Source organism: Pseudophryne corroboree, chromosome 2 (assembly GCF_028390025.1).
Source record: "Pseudophryne corroboree isolate aPseCor3 chromosome 2, aPseCor3.hap2, whole genome shotgun sequence".
Classification (NCBI taxonomy): domain Eukaryota; kingdom Metazoa; phylum Chordata; class Amphibia; order Anura; family Myobatrachidae; genus Pseudophryne; species Pseudophryne corroboree.
The window spans coordinates 341622219-341640699 of record NC_086445.1 but is presented as its reverse complement, the minus strand read 5'-3'; the positions used below and the strand labels follow the sequence as shown (position 1 = coordinate 341640699).

The following is an 18481-nucleotide window of genomic DNA, read 5'->3' as shown; positions in this document are numbered from 1 at the left end:
TCTAAACCATATCTCTTACTGTAACATCTCCAATTCTCTGCTATTCATGTGGCCAACTGCCCCCTGCTATTTCACCATTGATATCCCAAGGCTACCTAAAGCTGAAAATGTCTCAAGTGCAGTTTATTTTCCACACAATATCTTCATTCTCCGAAGCACAATGTCTTGAAGTCACACTTGACTTTTCTCTTTTAAATGGTAACATCCGATCTCTCTTGCAGTCAAATCATATCCATCTTTGAAATATGGCCAGAATACACCCATTTATTATTCAAAGTGTAGTCATAACTCTGCAAATAGCCTACACTGGCTTCCCATGTCCTCCAGAATCCACTGAATATTACTTATCTTTAGCCATACAAAGCCCTCACCACTACCCATTTTATGCATGTCTAACCTCATCGCGATTTACTATCCCGATTTAGGTTCCAGCATATTTTTATTTTATTACTGTGGGGGGCAGTGTGTGCTGTAATTACGTGGGGGCCAATGTGTGTTGTAATTACTGTGGGGGCCAATGTGTGCTGTAATTACTGTGGGGGCCAATGTGTGCTGTAATTACTGTGGGCCCAAAATGTGTATTTTTCCCACGGTGGCCAATGTGTATGTTTTTTTTGCTCGTGGGGTAAAATGTGTCTGTGTTTTTCCTAATAGTGTGCCTTGGCAATTTTAAAATCTTGTTTGGTGTGTGGCAAATTGAAAAGGTTGAAAATCACTGTTGCAAGCTCCCACACGCAACACCCCCCCCCCCCCCACCCCACGCTTTCTCCTCTGCCCTTATTTTTTTCCTATCATGCAAATATATTATAATAATAATATTTTGTATTTTAACTCAAAGTCTTTATAAAAGCAATGTTTGGTCCTGCAATCTTGAGTTATTGTACATACTTAGCAGATATAATGCAGAATAAAACTACAGATTGTGGGCCTGATTAAGATTTGTAATGTGGCTTTATGTCTGGAACAAACCATGTTGCCATGCAAGGGAGCAAACAAATTTATATTTTTTTCTTTTTACACTGCAATTTAGATTTCAGTTTGACCACACCCCACCCATATCTACTCTCTCTGCACATGTTACATCTGCCCATCTGCAATGCAACATTCCCCAGTTGCTTGCAAATCTGAATCAGGCCCTGTGTACAGTATACAGGAGAATGAGGCTGTTGTATCATCATGAGTCTCCATATTACATTTTAGTCACAGCCAGCAATACTTAAAAACTTCCAAATTCAGTTTCACATATTAAAAGCTTTAAATCAACTGAAGTGGAGATTCTAGGCAGGAAAATGCTTTAGGAGCAGGTTATTTGTCCTGCCCTGCAGATAGGCTTTAGAAGCACTACATACGGATGTGAAGTCTGGCTTCAGCTCAATCACACGACTTAAATCAGGAATTGCAGCTTTAGATTTGCCCATGGCCAGGTATGCTGTTGCTCTTCTGTAGTATGCCAGGTAGTTATCTGGGTCTCCATCTAGCAATACAGAAAAAAACAAGCTAGCATCAAGTACTGCATATACAATATAGGAGGACACACTGCGCAGTGTGCAGAAACTGTATCCGATGTGTATTGCCACCTTCCTTCTTAATAAATGACGTGTACATAGAGAACAACACTGATTATTGCACGTTTGTTTGTGAAAAGGTGGCTTCTAAAATCGTGTGCAGAGGATGGAGTAATCACAAAGGGTTATGTTCTGAAAAAGCAGCATGCAGCAATAAGACATTATCTTTCGGGTACGTGACAAAATCCTTTTCCTGGGATAGCGTCTCCAATAGGAATTTGTGCCAGCGAACAGGCTGGCAGGAAAGCAATAGCTATTACTAGACCACTGCACAGCCATCACAACAGAAAGGGGAAAAGCATGGAGGCTTCCAGGGAAGGGAGTACTCCCCAGTAATGCTCTCCCCATAGGGTCACAATGGCTAACACCACCTGAAGATGTAGATCCCTAAAAGGGCCAAGTACTGAGAAACTAAGTTTTCAGAGCTTGGCAAGTTGGGCCAGTCTACAGCATTATTTTGCCATTTCTGAAATATCCCCGAAATTTAAACTATGCGGAAACAGACACTTCCAAATACATTATTAGGGTACAATGCCCCCAAATTGTGCAGTTTAATCTACATATAGACTACAGTTTAGCACTCACCTTAATGATTTCTACATTTCTCCTTTTGCATTTGTTTTCTGTACAATTTTATTTAATCCTTAATAAACATTATGCACGTGGACAGGTTTCATGCAAATGATACATTTTTATTGTACACTTGATTGTGCAAATGAAGCTATTGACAGCTAAGCTACATACAGACACATACATACTGAGCGGCCAAATTATTAGAACCACCAGGTTAGTAATTAGTTGAGCTGGTATGCGGTTGTTAGGTCAACAGTTAATAGGTCGACCAATAGTGGTTGACATGCATTAGTTTGACATGGTTCAAAGGTCGACATTGCCAAAAGGTCGACACAGGAAAATATCAACATGCGTTTTTCATATTGTTTTTCTTCTTTTTTTAAACTTTTTCATACTTTACGATCCATGTGGGCTACAATTGGAAATAGTAACCTTGCCCGAAGCATGGCGGGCGAAGTTTCCGCTGATTTTACAGAGTAAATGCCACCAAAGCAGTAAAAAAAAAATAGGATTTTAATACCTACCGGTAAATCCTTTTCTCTTAGTCCGTAGAGGATGCTGGGGATGCTTCAAGAACCATGGGGTATAGACTGGATCCGCAGGAGACATGGGCACTTTAAGACTTTAAATCGGTGTGAACTGGCTCCTCCCTCTATGCCCCTCCTCCAGACTCCAGTTATAGGAACTGTGCCCAGGGAGACGGACATTTAGAGGAAAAGGATTTATTGTTAAACTATGGTGAGATACATACCAGCTCACACCACAAACACGCCGTACAACATGGCATTAGCAAAAAACCAGTCACCGGGATGAGCCCACCTTCCTGGTAGAATGGGCCTTCACAGATTTCGGTAACGGCAATCCTGCAGTAGAATGAGCCTGCTGAATCGTATTACAGATCCAGCATGCAATAGTCTGCTTGGAAGCAGGAGCCCCAATCTTGTTGGGAGCCCACAGGACAAACAGCCTCTGTTTTCCTAATCTGCGCCGTTCTGGCGACATAGATTTTCAAAGCTCTGACCACATCAAGAGACTTAGATTCCGCCAAGGCGTCAGTAGCCACTGGCACCACAATAGGCTGGTTCACGTGAAACAATGAAACTACTTTTGGTAGAAATTGCTGACGAGTTCTCAACTCCGCTCTATCTGCATGGAAGATCAAATAGGGGCTTTTGTGAGCCAAAGCCGCCAATTCAGACACCCGCCTTGCGGATGCCAAGGCCAACAGCATGACCACTTTCCAAGTAAGGAATTTCAACTCAACCTTACGCAAAGGTTCAAACCGATGAGATTGCAGGAACTGCAACACCACATTAAGATCCCATGGTGCCACTGGGGGCACAAAGGGAGGTTGGATGTGCAGCACGCCCTTCACGAAGGTCTGAACTTCTGGAAGTGAGGCCAATTCTTTCTGAAAGAAAATAGAGAAGGCCGAAATTTGTACTTTAATGGAGCCTAACTTTAGGCCCGCATCCACACCTGCTTGCAAAAAATGGAGCAAACGCCCCAGCTGAAATTCTTCCGTAGGAGTCTTCTTGGATTCACACCAAGACACATATGTTCTCCAAATACGGTGGTAATGCTTCGCCGTTACTTCTTTTCTAGCCTGAAGTAGAGTGGGAATAACTTCCCTGGGAATACCCTTTCGGGCTAGGATTTGGCGTTCAACCGCCATGCCGTCAAACGTAGACGCGGTAAGTCTTGATACACGCACGGTCCTTGCTGTAAACAGGTCCTCTCGTACAGGAAGAGGCCAGGGATCTTCTATGAGTAATTCTTGAAGATCTAGATACCAAGCCCTCCTTGGCCAGTCCGGAACAATGAGGATCGCCTGAACCTTTGTTCTTCTTATGATCTTTATCACCTTCGGAATGAGTGGAAGTGGAGGGAACACATAGACCGACTGAAACACCCATGGTGTCACCAGAGCGTCCACCGCTATTGCTTGAGGGTCCCTCGACCTGGAACAATATCTCTGAAGTTTCTTGTTGAGGCGAGACGCCATCATGTCTATTTGAGGAATTCCCCAATGACTTGTCACTACTGCAAAGACCTCTTGATGAAGACCCCACTCTCCTGGATGGAGATCGTGTCTGCTGAGGAAGTCTGCTTCCCAGTTGTCCACTCCTGGAATGAAGACTGCCGACAGAGCGCTTGCATGTTTCTCCGCCCAGCGAAGAACTTTTGTGGCCATCGCCGCTCTGCTCTTTGTTCCGCCCTGGCGGTTTATGTACGTCACTGCTGTTATGTTGTCTGACTGAATAAAGACAGGCAGCCCGCGAAGAAGATGATCAGCTTGCCGAAGGCCATTGTAAATGGCCCTTAATTCCAGAATGTTGATGTGGAGACAAGTTTCCTGGCTAGACCATTTTCCCTAGAAATTTTCACCCTGTGTGACTGCTCCCCAGCCTCGGAGACTTGCATCCATGGTCACCAGGATCCAATCCTGGATCCCGAACTTGTGCCCCTCTAGGAGGTGAGAACTGTGCAGCCACCACAGGAGAGAGATTCTGGTCCTGGAAGAAAGGATTATTTTCCGGTGCATGTGGAGGTGAGACCCGGACCACTTGTCCAACAGGTCCCACTGAAACACCCTGGCATGGAACCTGCCAAACTGAATGGCCTCGTAGGCCGCCACCAGCAACCGCGTGCATTGAAGAATCGACACTCTTGCCGGTTTCAGAATCATGTTCTGTATTTCCAGAGCCTTTTCCACTGGAAGAAAAACTCTCTGTAATTCTGTATCCAGAATCATACCCAAGAACGACAGACGTGTTGTCAGAAGCAACTGTGATTTTGGCAAGTTTAGGAGCCAACCATGTTGTTGCAGAATTGTCAGGAAGAGCGTAACGTTTTTCAGTAAACGCTCCTTGGATCTCGCCTTTATCAGGAGATTGTCCAAGTACGGGATAATTGTGATTCCCTGCTTGCGCAGGAGAATCATCATTTCCGCCATAACCTTGGTGAAAATCCTCGGGAGCCGTGGACAGACCAAACGGCAACGTCTAAAATTGGTAATGACAATCTTGAACAGCAAACCTCAGATAAGCCTGATGTGGAGGATATATGGGGATGTGTAAGTAGGCATCTTTTATGTCAACTGACACCATAAAATCCCCCTCCTCCAGACTGGAGATCACTGCTCGGAGAGATTCCATCTTGAATTTGAATTTTTTTAGATAGAAATTGAGGGATTTTAGGTTCAGAATCGGTCTAACTGAGCCATCCGGCTTCGGGACCACGAACAGGCTCGAATAAAAGCCTTCCCCCTGTTGCAACGGGGGTACCGTGACAATGACTCGATTTGACACAGCTTTAGTATCGCAGCGCAAACTACCTCTCTTTCTGGAAGAGAAGCTGGCAAGGCCGATTTGAAAAATCGGTAAGGGGGCACGTCTTGAAACTCCAATTTGTAACCTTGGGTTACTATTTCTAATACCCAAGGATCCAGGGCCGAGCGAACCCAGACCTGACTGAAGAGTTGGAGACGTGCCCCCACCGGTGCGGACTCCCGCAGAGGAGCCTCAGCGTCATGCGGTGGATTTGGTAGAAGCCGGGGAGGACTTCTGCTCTTGGGAACTTGCCACAGCCTGTGACCTTTTTCCCCTTTCTCTTCCTCTCGTAGCAAGGAAGGAAGACCCTCGTCCTTTTTTGTATTTATTGGGCCGAAAGGACTGCATCTGATAGTGGGGCATTTTCTTTTGTTGTGCAGGAACATAAGGTAGGAAAGGTGACTTACCGCGGTAGCCGTAGAGACCAGGTCAGTGAGGCCGTCACCAAACAAGACACTACCGTTGAACGGCAGAGACTCCATAGTCTTTTTAGAGTCAGCATCAGCATTCCATTGATGAATCCACAATGCTCTCCTAGCCGAGACTGCCATGCCATTGGCTCTTGATCCCGAAAGGCCAATATTATTTGTAGCTTCCTTTAGATAGGCTGCAGCGTCCCTGATATGACCCAGTGTCAAAAGCACGCTATCCCTGTCCAGGGAATCCATATCAGATGACAAGTTATCCGCCCACTTTTCAATGGCGCTACTCACCCATGCCGATGTCACGGCAGGCCTGAGCAGCGTACCTGTAGTGACATAAATGGATTTTAGTGTATTTTCCTGCTTACGATCCGCCGGATCCTTTAGGGCTGCCGTGTCAGGAGACGGAAGCGCCACCTTTTTGGACAGACGCGATTGAGCTTTGTCCACCGTGGGGGTTGACCCCCACATTTCCCTGTCCCCAGAGGGGAACGGATATGCCACCGGAATTCTCTTGGGAACCTGTGACTTCTTGTCAGGATTTTCCCAAGCTTTTTCAAAAACAGCGTTCAGTTCATGAGAGGGAGGAAACATCACCTCAGTTTTTTTCCCTTAAACATGCAGACCCTAGTATCAGGAACAGCAGGGTCTTCAGTGATATGTAATACGTCTTTTATCACCACAATCATGTACTGAATGCTCTTAGCCAGTTTAGGATTCAACCTGGCATCACTATAGTCGACACTGGAATCAGAGTCCATGTCGGTATCTGTAGCCGCTATCTGGGTAAACGAACGCTTCTGTGACCCCAAGGAGGTCTGAACGTGGGACAATGCATCCTCCATGGATTTTCTCCATGTCTGGTTCTGAGACTCAGATTTATTTAATCTTTTATTCAACCGAACCACATTTGCATTCAAAACACTCAACACGTTTACCCAATCAGACGTCGGCGGTGCCAACACAGTCACTCCCACAGTTTTTTCTGTCCCCACACCAGACTCCTCCTGGGAAGAGCACTCTGCCTCAGACATGTCGACACACGCGTACCAACACCCGCAACTACACTGGGCTTTAGGGGACAGACCCACAGCAAAGTCTGTTAGAGAAACACAGAGGGAGTGTGCCAGCTCACAACCCAGCGCCTATCCCGGTACTGAAACGATTAAATAATGCCTCAGCCCCGTTAGCGCTTTTAATATTAATCAAACAGCACCAAAATGACCGTGTCCCCCCACCCCTTCCGTTTTGCACCCAGCAGTGTAGGAGGTCAGGACCAGCGTCTCTGCAGCTCTGTGAAGAAAAAATGGCGCTGGTTAGAGCTGTGAGGGCTAAGCCACGCCCCCTCAACGGCGCGCTTCAGTCCCGCTATTTTTTAAATCTTTATACTGGCGGGAGTCCGGTTTTAGTGCCCAGGCACTGTAAACCACTTTTGCCAGTCTTATAATGGAGGTTCATGCTGCCCAGGGCACCCCCCTTGCGCCCTCCACCCTGTAGTGCCGCGCTGCGCGGTACCTCAAAGACCCTGAAGTCTTCTGCAGTCACTGAAGTCTTCTGTTCTTCTTCTACTCACCCGTCTTCCGACTTCTGGCTCTGCAAGGGGGGTGACAGCACAGCTCCGGGAACGAGCATCTAGGCGTACCTAGCGATCAGACCCTCTGGAGCTAATGGTGTCCAGTAGCCTAAGAAGCAGCGCCTTTCAATTAACAGAAGTAGGTCTGCTTCTCTCCCCTCAGTCCCATGATGCAGGGAGCCTGTTGCCAGCAGGTCTCCCTGAAAATAATAAACCTAACAAAGTCTTTTTACTGAGAAACTCTGGAGAGCTCCTCAGTGTGCATCCAGTCTCACTGGGCACAGAATCTAACTGGGGCCTGGAGGAGGGGCATGGAGGGAGGAGCCAGTTCACACCCTTTTTAAAGTCTTAAAGTGCCCATGTCTCCTACGGATCCTGTCTATACCCCATGGTTCTTGAAGCATCCCCAGCATCCTCTAGGACGTATGAGAAAAAAACAACAACTCATGTCGACCTTTTACTGTGCCGACCTTCAGTCCATGTCGACCTTTTTCCTGTATGGACCTAGTGACTGTCAGCTTGGACAGGGTTGACCCAATGATCCACACCCAGTTGAGCTATCTTTTTGCCCTTCTTCTAGGCAGATATATTTTACTATCTGTTGTGTGGGAAATATTAGCCCAGATGCGATGATCTGCATTTCACCCTTCCTGAAGGTTTGATGGTAGTGGATACAGAAGGATCCATGCTTTCGTGTTGTAGTCTACATATCCTCCACTCTTGCATTTGCATGAGGTCATTGAAATTGTGATTCGTCAGACCATATGACCAGTCTCCAGTCATTAACTGTTCAATTCTTGTGTTCCTGAGCAAACTGGAGGCGTTATACCTTGTTTGCAGCAGACAGCAATGGAGTACAGACAGGCCTTCTGTTTCTGTAGCCCATATAATATAAGGGACCACCTTTTGATCTAGTAGGCATTATACAAGTATTTAATACTGGTTTGTATACTTGTCCGAACTATTGCAGTTACCAGCATGATACATACTATGTGATCACGGGCCCTCACCTGCCGAGGAATACTTGTTATCCACTACTAGTGACAAGCTGGAAGCAAGATTCCCAGATAAGATGATGTTTATTTTTACTTTGGTACACACAGGAATAGACGCACTGGCACATGGTAGCTTTAATTTTTAGGGATATATACTAGAAGTCGCTGTTCCTTAAGCACACACCCACACAAACTGTATTACTTCTGTAATACTATAATGGATATATGGAGTACAACCTACAACGTAACAAGGTTATCGTACAGTGGAGATGTGTTCGGAATGACAGCGGTGTGCAGAGTACTCACCTATAGCTGAATGAAAGTGAGATAATGCATCTGCAAGTTGTCCAGCTGCTAGCAACTTTTTCCCCATTTCAAGATGCTTGTCAACATCTGCATTTATCCCGCATTCTACTCCTGGGAGGGAGAAAATAAGAATGTTCATGAGACACACAAGCCCTCAGAAACTCTTGTAGTTGGCTAATACACAATACATTTCATTTTCACACTGTGGAGTAGGTGCACTTAAGCCTTGGAGAGTGCTAAAGTGGAGAGATAAAGTACCTGCCAATCAGCTCCTGTCATGTCACAGGCTGTGTTTGAAAAATGTTAAGAGCTGCCGGGTTGGCTGGTACTTTATCACTCTCCAAAGCTTAGTGCATCTGCTCCTTTATATCCAGAGCTACACACAGGAAATATAAATATAAGAAACAGTCTGCTCACCTAGTTTTCCTGAACATGTAGAGTAGGTCCCTAATTCATAATATAACAAATTAGCGGAATGCAAAATACAATAAAAAAAAAAAAAGTTTCTTCACAAATAACAGTCAGTTTTCGCCCAGCGTGTATGCACAGCGATGATCGTGAACATCGCTGGCAGGAAAATAGCTCAGTGCATACACACTTAGCTATTTTCCCTGTGCCAGCAATGTCCACGGGGGCGGAAGAAGCACTTTCCACAGTAGGAGACAGTGGAAAGTGCTTCACTTCTCCAGGCTTAATACATCTTTATTTACAAAGCAGCGGCTGTTTCCCAGGGGCTTTGAGGTGAAAATGTAAACATCACTCACAGTCACTGCAAGGTACACCGAGCTGTGCAGTGCCTGCCAGTGCAGTTTACGTGTTCACCTTCAACCCAACAGGAAGCGGCGGCTTACAAAAAGTACTTTGTAAATAAAGCCCTTAGTCCAGTGGTTCTCAAACTGTGTGCCGTGGCACCCTGTGGTGTCTCAGGACACTTGCAGGGGTGCCTTGGATTGGTGGTCCAGGACCAATTCAAATTATTTATGGTCAATGTATTAGGCAAAACCAGTGCTCGTGGCTGCCAATTCTAAAATATGTGGGACAAAAAGTAGCACATCCTGTCCCTCACCACACAAGTGGACCTAAGGATGACTTATAAACAGAATTTACTTCATTTAATATTTCTTTCTAAATTTCTCAGTTAGAAACTCTTGGCGTAGGGGTGCCGTGAAAAAAATTGTAATACTCTAGGGCGCTGTAATTCAAAAAAGTTTGGTAACCACTATCTTAATCCCTTTATAGAATGACTATAGGAGTTTAAAAATACTGAACGCTGGGTGCCAGACCATAGAGGCTAGATGTATGAAGACATATCTGTATATTTTTAAGAATAAAGTATAAAAAAAAAAAAAATTTACTTAAGCAACTGTAGTCTTCTGTTATATCCGAATACTGAATTCCATATTAATAAAAAGTCTAAACTAAGTAACACCAGGTCCCTGAAGATTACTCAGCAGAGGTCAAACATTCATATGATGTCTAGCACTGAGTGTTATACCTTAATTTGCAACATAAAAATAATACCGAACCTCGGATAATACATATTGGGGGAATCCAGTCAATCCGCATCTATTCAATCCCCCCCAACCCCTACATGGGTGTGCATGCCGCAACTGCAAGCCCATTAGTACCTAAACCTGGATAAACCAGTCTAATATCCTGATTAGGTCACCCAAACTCCCGTTTGAACAACTGAGTTTTCACACCTTTCAGCTAACGCCTCAAGAGGTAAACAATTGAATTGCTCTGTCGAGCGCCATCCAGTGGCAGCCGGAGGAAAACAACTAAATAACCCCATAGAATCAGCAGGTGGAAGAAAGAAAGAGCTGTATTTATTCATCATACTATAGAAATACTCTGAAATGGTGAATTGAAAGATTTCAAATCACATTTAAAAAGGTATATTTTGCAATATAATTTTTTTCTAGAATTAAAATATGTTATTACTATGGACACAGACATAAGTTATAGCAAAGCCTGAGGCCGGGTACACACCTAAACAATACGGGCATGATTTGTCATATTGGAATGACAAAATCCTGCATATTGTTTAGTGTGTATGCCTGATTACAAGCTAGCACAGGTTGCATACGAGATCTTTTGGTTGACCATTCTGCACGGTCAATCAAAAGATATCGTATGGGGTGCTGTGTATGTTAATGAAGGATGGAAGGAGATATAACATTCCGTCGTTCATTACATCGTACAGTGTATGCCGGCAATCTTGGATGATCCGGGACAAAGGGAAGTCGTCCTGACCATTGGCAAGATTGATGGTCGTTTAGATGTGTATCTGACCTAAAACATAAAAAAAAAAATCACATTGGTTCAGTATTGACTTTACTGGACATTTGTTAACTTTATCATCAAATACAAAGGACAAATAAACATTCAACTTTGTAATATGTTGTCCAAGAACTTGTATGTAGGCTATACATCAGCGCCGCAATCCATCAAGGAACATTCAGGTTGTTATAGATCCCCGACTCAGGAATTTACAGCTTGTTGGTTTAATCATGATCCCCAACCCTGGCAGAAGGGGGAACTGGGGCAATATATCGCAGATATATGGGCCGCACTATTCAAATGCACAGATCTTTATTGGTCTGCATCACTGACTTTATAGCAAAAACATATCTTTTTTTCAAAACTAAACAAAATTATAAATTGTTATGTTTAATTTCACATTATAAAATATATTTTGTCATATTGCTTTTAACCAGGTTAACCTGAATTTATTAAAATACAAGTGTCCATGATTTAACACAAGTTTAAGAAGCAGTAAAAAGAAAAAGCATTGGTCATTTAAACTAAAAGCACTGAACTATAGGAGATATGCTTTCTAATTAGCGCCTAATGTTACTACCTAGAGCAGTATCGCTGGAGGTAATAACTACCCGTGAAGCTTTAAACATGCAATCACTTCAAAATTAACCTAATTACCGGAGAAGATTGTACACACAACAAAAACTAACATATGGCACATAAGATGTGCTCTCATTACAGTAACTGTGGCCTGAAACACAAGTCACTACACTGAGAACAGGCAACTCAACAGGACTAATTACATTTGCTTTTATTACAAGTGAAATAAAAGACTACCAAAACTTCACAGCTGATAATAAATTAATGACTGATAGCCTAAACAAATACATCATCACTAGAACAAAGTGAAAATGAAATAATATTTGAAAACATAACCGGTAGGGTGAAAACAATCTGCATTTGTAGAAGCGGTCCTATAGTAACACTACTCATTTATAGGTAGAACTCCACATAAGATCCAAGTTGAATAACACTCCGCATAAGCCAAGAGAAAAAAAGGCCCTGTTGAAAAGCAAACCTATGATTCCAGTGTTATCATTCAATAATGTTAACCACTGTGCCACCAATACCTTACAGTACACCTGTCTGTGGAAGGTTGTATAGCGAGTTCATTTCCATGCAAAAGTTTTATCTTGAAGAACAATTGTTAAAAATGACCAATTAGAGGGCAGGATAGAACGTTTTCATATTACCTACCAGGTCTATCATAAAGGAACTGCGATAATATGGAACATCAATGTGTTTAGCACGGACAGAGCTCTGGACTGTCATTATAATGCTCATATCTCTGCTTTAAAAAAAAACAAGATTTTACTTACCGATAAATCTATTTCTCGTAGTCCGTAGTGGATGCTGGGGACTCCGTCAGGACCATGGGGATTAGCGGCTCAGCAGGAGACAGGGCACAAAACTAAAGCTTTAGGATCAGGTGGTGTGTACTGGCTCCTCCCCCTATGACCCTCCTCCAAGCCTCAGTTAGGATACTGTGCCCGGACGAGCGTACACAATAAGGAAGGATATTGAATCCCGGGTAAGACTCATACCAGCCACAGCAATCACACCGTATAACTTGTGATCTAAACCCAGTTAACAGTATGACAAACGTAGGAGCCTCTGAACAGACGGCTCACAACAATAACAACCCGATTTTTTTGTAACAATAACTATGTACAAGTATTGCAGACAATCCGCACTTGGGATGGGCGCCCAGCATCCACTACGGACTACGAGAAATAGATTTATCGGTAAGTAAAATCTTATTTTCTCTGACGTCCTAAGTGGATGCTGGGGACTCCGTCAGGACCATGGGGATTATACCAAAGCTCCCAAACGGGCGGGAGAGTGCGGATGACTCTGCAGCACCGAGTGAGAGAACTCCAGGTCCTCCTCAGCCAGGGTGTGCCCCTGACCAAGTAGCAGCTCGGCAAAGTTGTAAAGCCGAGACCCCTCGGGCAGTCGCCCAAGATGAGCCCACCTTCCTTGTGGAATGGGCATTTATATATTTTGGCTGTGGCAGTCCTGCCACAGAATGTGCAAGCTGAATTGTACTACACATTCAACTAGCAATCGTCTGCTTAGAAGCAAGAGCACCCAGTTTTTTGGGTGCATACAGGATAACAGCAAGTCAGTTTTCCTGACTCCAGCCGTCCTGGAAATCTATATTTTCAGGGCCCTGACAACATCTAGCAACTTGGAGTCCTCCAAGTCTCTAGTAGCCGCAGGTACCACAATAAGCTGGTTCAGATGAAACGCTGACACCACCTTAGGGAGAAACTGGGGACGAGTCCGCAGCTCTGCCCTGTCCGAATGGACAATCAGATATGGGCTTTTGTGAGACAAAGCCGCCAATTCTGACACTCGCCTGGCCGAGGCCAGGGCCAACATCATGGTCACTTTCCATGCGAGATATTTCAAATCCACAGATTTGAGCGGTTTAAACCAACGTGATTTTAGGAATCCCAGGACTACGTTGAGATCCCACAGTGCCACTGGAGGCACAAAAGGGGGTTGTATATGCAGTACTCCCTTGTCAAATTTCTGGACTTCAGGAACTGAAGCCAATTTTTTCTGGAAGAAAATCGACAGGGCCGAAATTTGAACCTTAATGGACCCCAATTTGAGGCCCATAGACACTCCTGTTTGCAGGAAATGCAGGAATCGACCGAGTTGAAATTTCTTCGTGGGGCCTTCCTGGCCTCACACCACGCAACATATTTTCGCCACATGTGGTGATAATGTTGTGCGGTCACCTCCTTCCTGGCTTTGACCAGGGTAGGAATGACCTCTTCCGGAATGCCTTTTTTCCCTTAGGATCCGGCGTTCAACCGCCATGCCGTCAAACGCACCCGCGGTAAGTCTTGGAACAGACATGGGCCCTCATTCCGAGTTGTTCGCTCGGTATTTTTCATCGCATCGCAGTGAAAATCCGCTTAGTACGCATGCGCAATGTTCGCACTGCGACTGCGCCAAGTAACTTTACTATGAAGAAAGTATTTTTACTCACGGCTTTTTCTTCGCTCCGGCGATCGTAATGTGATTGACAGGAAATGGGTGTTACTGGGCGGATACACGGCGTTTCAGGGGCGTGTGGCTGAAAACGCTACCGTTTCCGGAAAAAACGCAGGAGTGGCCGGGGAAACGGTGGGAGTGCCTGGGCGAACGCTGGGTGTGTTTGTGACGACAACCAGGAACGACAAGCACTGAAATGATCGCACAGGCAGAGTAAGTCTGGAGCTACTCTGAAACTGCTAACTCGTTTGTAATCGCAATATTGCGCGTACGTCGGTCGCAATTTTAAGAAGCTAAGATTCACTCCCAGTAGGCGGCGGCTTAGCGTGTGTAACTCTGCTACATTCGCCTTGCGAGCGAACAACTCGGAATGAGGGCCATGGTACTTGCTGAAGCAAGTCCCTTCTTATCGGCAGAGGCCCTGAGTCCTCCGTGAGCATCTCATGAAGTTCCGGGTACCAAGTCCTTCTTGGCCCATCCGGAGCCACGAGTATAGTTCTTACTCCTCTACGTCTTATAATTCTCGGTACCTTTGGTATGAGAAGCAGAGGAGGGAACACATACACCGACTGGTACACCCATGGTGTTACCAGAACGTCCACAGCTATTTCCTGAGGGTCTCTTGACCTGGCGCAATACCTGTCCAGTTTTTTGTTCAGGCGGGACGCCATCATGTCCACCTTTGGTCTTTCCCAACGGTGCACAATCATGTGGAAACAACTTCTCGATGAAGTCCCCACTCTCCCGGGTGGAGGTCGTGCTGAGGAAGTCTGCTTCCCAGTTGTCCACTCCCGGAATGAAAACTGCTGACAGTGCTATCACATGATTTTCCGCCCAGCGAAGAATCCTTGCAGTTTCTGCCATTGTCCTCCTGCTTCTTGTGCCGCCCTGTCTGTTTACGTGGGCGACTGCCGTGATGTTGTCCCACTGGATCAATACCGGCTGACCTTGAAGCAGAGGTCTTGCTAAGCTTAGAGCATTGTAAATTGCTCTTAGCTCCAGTATATTTATGCGGAGAGAAGTCCCCAGACTTGATCACACTCCCTGGAAATTTTTTCCCTGTGTGACTGCTCCCCAGCCTTTCAAGCTGGAATCCGTGGTCACCAGGACCCAGTCCTGAATGCATAACTGTGGCATTTTAGTAGATGAGCACTCTGCAGCCACCACAGAAGAGACACCCTTGTCCTTGGAGACAGGGTTATCCGCTGATACATCTGAAGATGCGATCCGGACCATTTGTCCAGCAGATCCCACTGAAAGGTTCTTGCGTGAAATCTGCCGAATGGAATCGCTTCGTAAGAAGCCACCATTTTTCCCAGGACCCTTGTGCAATGATGCACTGACACTTTTCCTGGTTTTTGGAGGTTCCTGACTAGCTCGGATAACTCCCTGGCTTTCTCCTCCGGGAGAAACACCTTTTTCTGGACTGTGTCCAGAATCATCCCTAGGGACAGCAGACGTGTCGTCGGAGACAGCTACGATTTTGGAATATTTAGAATCCACCCGTGCTGTCGTAGAACTACTTGAGATAGTGCTACTCAGATCTCCAACTGTTCTCTGGACCTTGCCCTTATCAGGAGATCGTCCAAGTAAGGGATAATTAAGACGCCTTTTCTTTGAAGAAGAATCATCATTTCGGCCATTACCTTGGTAAAGACCCGGGGTGCCGTGGACAATCCAAACGGCAGCGTCTGAAACTGATAGTGACAGTTTTGTACCACGAACCTGAGGTACCCTTTGTGAGAAGGGCAAATTTGGACATGGAGGTAAGTATCCTTGATGTCCAGGGACACCATATAGTCCCCTTCTTCCTGGTTCGCTATCACTGCTCTGAGTGACTCCATTTAGAATAGGTCTCACCGAGCCGTCTGGCTTCAGTACCACAATATAGTGTGGAATAATACCCCTTTACTTGTTGTAGGAGGGGTACTTTGATTATCACCTGCTGGGAATACAGCTTGTGAATTGTTTCCAATACTGCCTCCCTGTCGGAGGTAGACGTTGGTAAAGCAAACTTCAGGAACCTGCGAGGGGGAGACGTCTCGAATTTCCAATCTGTACCCCTGGGATACTACTTGTAGGATCCAGGGGTCCACTTGCGAGTGAGCCCACTGCGTGCTGAAACTCTTGAGACGACCCCCCACCGCACCTGTTTGTACGGCCCCAGCGTCATGCTGAGGACTTGGCAGAAGCGGTGGAAGGCTTCTGTTCCTGGGAATGGGCTGCCTGCTGCAGTCTTCTTCCCTTACCTCTATCCCTGGGCAGATATTATGGGGACGAAAGGACTGAGGCTGAAAAGACTATGTCTTTTTCTGCTGAGATGTGACTTGGGGTAAAAAAGGTGGATTTTCTAGCTGTTGCCGTGGCCACCAGGTCCGATGGACCGACCCCTCACAACAACAATAACCCGATTTAGTTAGCAATAACTATGTACAAGTATTGCAGATAATCCGCACTTGGGATGGGCGCCCAGCATCCACTACGGACTCCGAGAAATAGAATTATCGGTAAGTAAATTCTTATTTTCTCTATCGTCCTTGTGGATGCTGGGGTTCCTGAAAGGACCATGGGGATTATACCAAAGCTCCCAAACGGGCGGGAGAGTGCGGATGACTCTGCAGCACCGAATGAGAGAACTCCAGGTCCTCTTTTGCCAGGGTATCAAATTTGTAGAATTTTACAAACGTGTTCTCCCCCGACCACGTAGCTGCTCGGCAAAGTTGTAATGCCGAGACCCCTCGGGCAGCCGCCCAAGATGAGCCCACCTTCCTTGTGGAATGGGCCTTAACAGATTTAGACTGTGGCAGGCCTGCCACAGAATGTGCAAGTTGAATTGTGCTACCAATCCCACGAGCAATCGACTGCTTAGAAGCAGAAGCACCCAGCATTGTTGGGTGCATACAGGATAAACAGCAAGTCAGATTTCCTGACTCCAGCCAACCTGGAAACTATATTTTCAGGGCCCTGATAACATCCAGCAACTTGGAGTCCTCCAAGTCCCTAGTAGCCGCAGGTACCACAATAAGCTGGTTCAGGTGAAACGCTGACACCACCTTAAGGAGAAACTGGGGACGAGTCCGCAGCTTTGCTCTGTCCGAATGGACAATCAGATATGGCTTTGTGAGATAAAGCCGCCAATTCTGACACTCGCCTGGCCGAGGCCAGGACCAACAGCATGGTCATTTTCCATGTGAGATATATCAAATCCACAGATTTGAGTTGTTTAAACCAATGTGATTTTTTAGGAATCCCAAAACTACGTTGAGATCGCCCAGTGCCACTGGAGACATCAAAGGGGCTGTATATGCAGTACTCCCTTAACAACTTCTGGACTTCAGGAACTGAAGCCAATTTCTTTCTGGAAGAAAATCAACAGGCCGAAATTTGAACCTTAATGGACCCAATTTGAGACCCATAGACACTCCTGTTTGCAGGAAATGTAGAAATTAACCTAGTTGAAATTCTTCCGTGGAGCCTTCCTGGACTCACACCCTGGCACATATTTTCACCTAAGTGGTGATAATGTTGTGCGGTCACCTCCTTCCTGGCTCTGACCAGGGTAGGGATGACCTCTTCCGGAATGCCTCTTTCCCTTAGGATCCGGCGTTCACCCGCCTTGGCGTCAACGCAGCTGCGGTAAGTCCCGGAACAGACACGGTTCTTGCCGAATCAAGACCCTTCTTAGTATCTCTTGAAGTTCCGGGAACCAAGTCCTTCTTGGCCAAACCGGAGCCACGAGTATAGTTCTTACTCCTCTCCTTCCTATCATTTTCAATACATTGGGTATGAAAAGCAGAGGATGGAACACATACACCGACTGGTACACCGACGGTGTTACCAGAGCGTCCCAGCTATTGCCTGAGTGTCTCTTGACCTGGCGCTTCAGGTGGGACGCCATCATAACCACCTTTGGTCTTTCCCAACGGTTTACAATCATGTGGAAACTTCCAGATTAAGTTTCCACTTTTCCGGGTGGAATTCATTTATGCTGAGGAAATCTTCCCAGTTGCCCACTCCCGGAATGAACACTGCTGACAGTGTTATCACATGATTTTCCGCCCAGCGAAGAATCCTTGCTGTCATTGCCCTCCTGCTTCTTGTGTCGCCCCGTCTGATAACGTGGGCGACCGCCATGATGATGTCCTACTGGATCAGCACCGGTTGACTTTGAAGCAGGAGTCTTCCTAGGCTCAGAGCATTGTAAATTGCCCTTAGCTCCAGTATATTCATGTGGAGAGAAGTCTCCAGACTTGACCACACTTCCTTGGAAATTTTTTCCCTGTGTGACTACTCCCCAGCCTCTCAGGCTGGTATCCGTGGTCCCCAGAACACAGTCCTGAATGCTGAGTGTGCTGCCCTCTAAAAGATGAGCACTCTGCAGCCC

At 45.8% G+C, this 18481-nt stretch overlaps 1 protein-coding gene across 3 annotated transcripts in view; it reads right to left on the bottom strand.

Moving 5' to 3' along the window:
* Nucleotides 1-18481, bottom strand: part of DNAJC3 (DnaJ heat shock protein family (Hsp40) member C3) — a 315586-nt gene that overhangs the window by 153115 nt on the left and 143990 nt on the right. For 2 of the 3 annotated variants that reach the window (XM_063953030.1, XM_063953027.1), the window contains 2 exons: nt 8767-8877; nt 1350-1474 (listed from right to left, as the gene is read on the bottom strand). In XM_063953030.1, coding sequence (XP_063809100.1) covers nt 1350-1474; nt 8767-8877 — 236 coding nt within the window. Of the gene's footprint in view, nt 1-1349; nt 1475-8766; nt 8878-9183; nt 9214-18481 lie in introns of all 3 variants that reach the window. The other variant, XM_063953028.1, reaches the window with a different exon arrangement.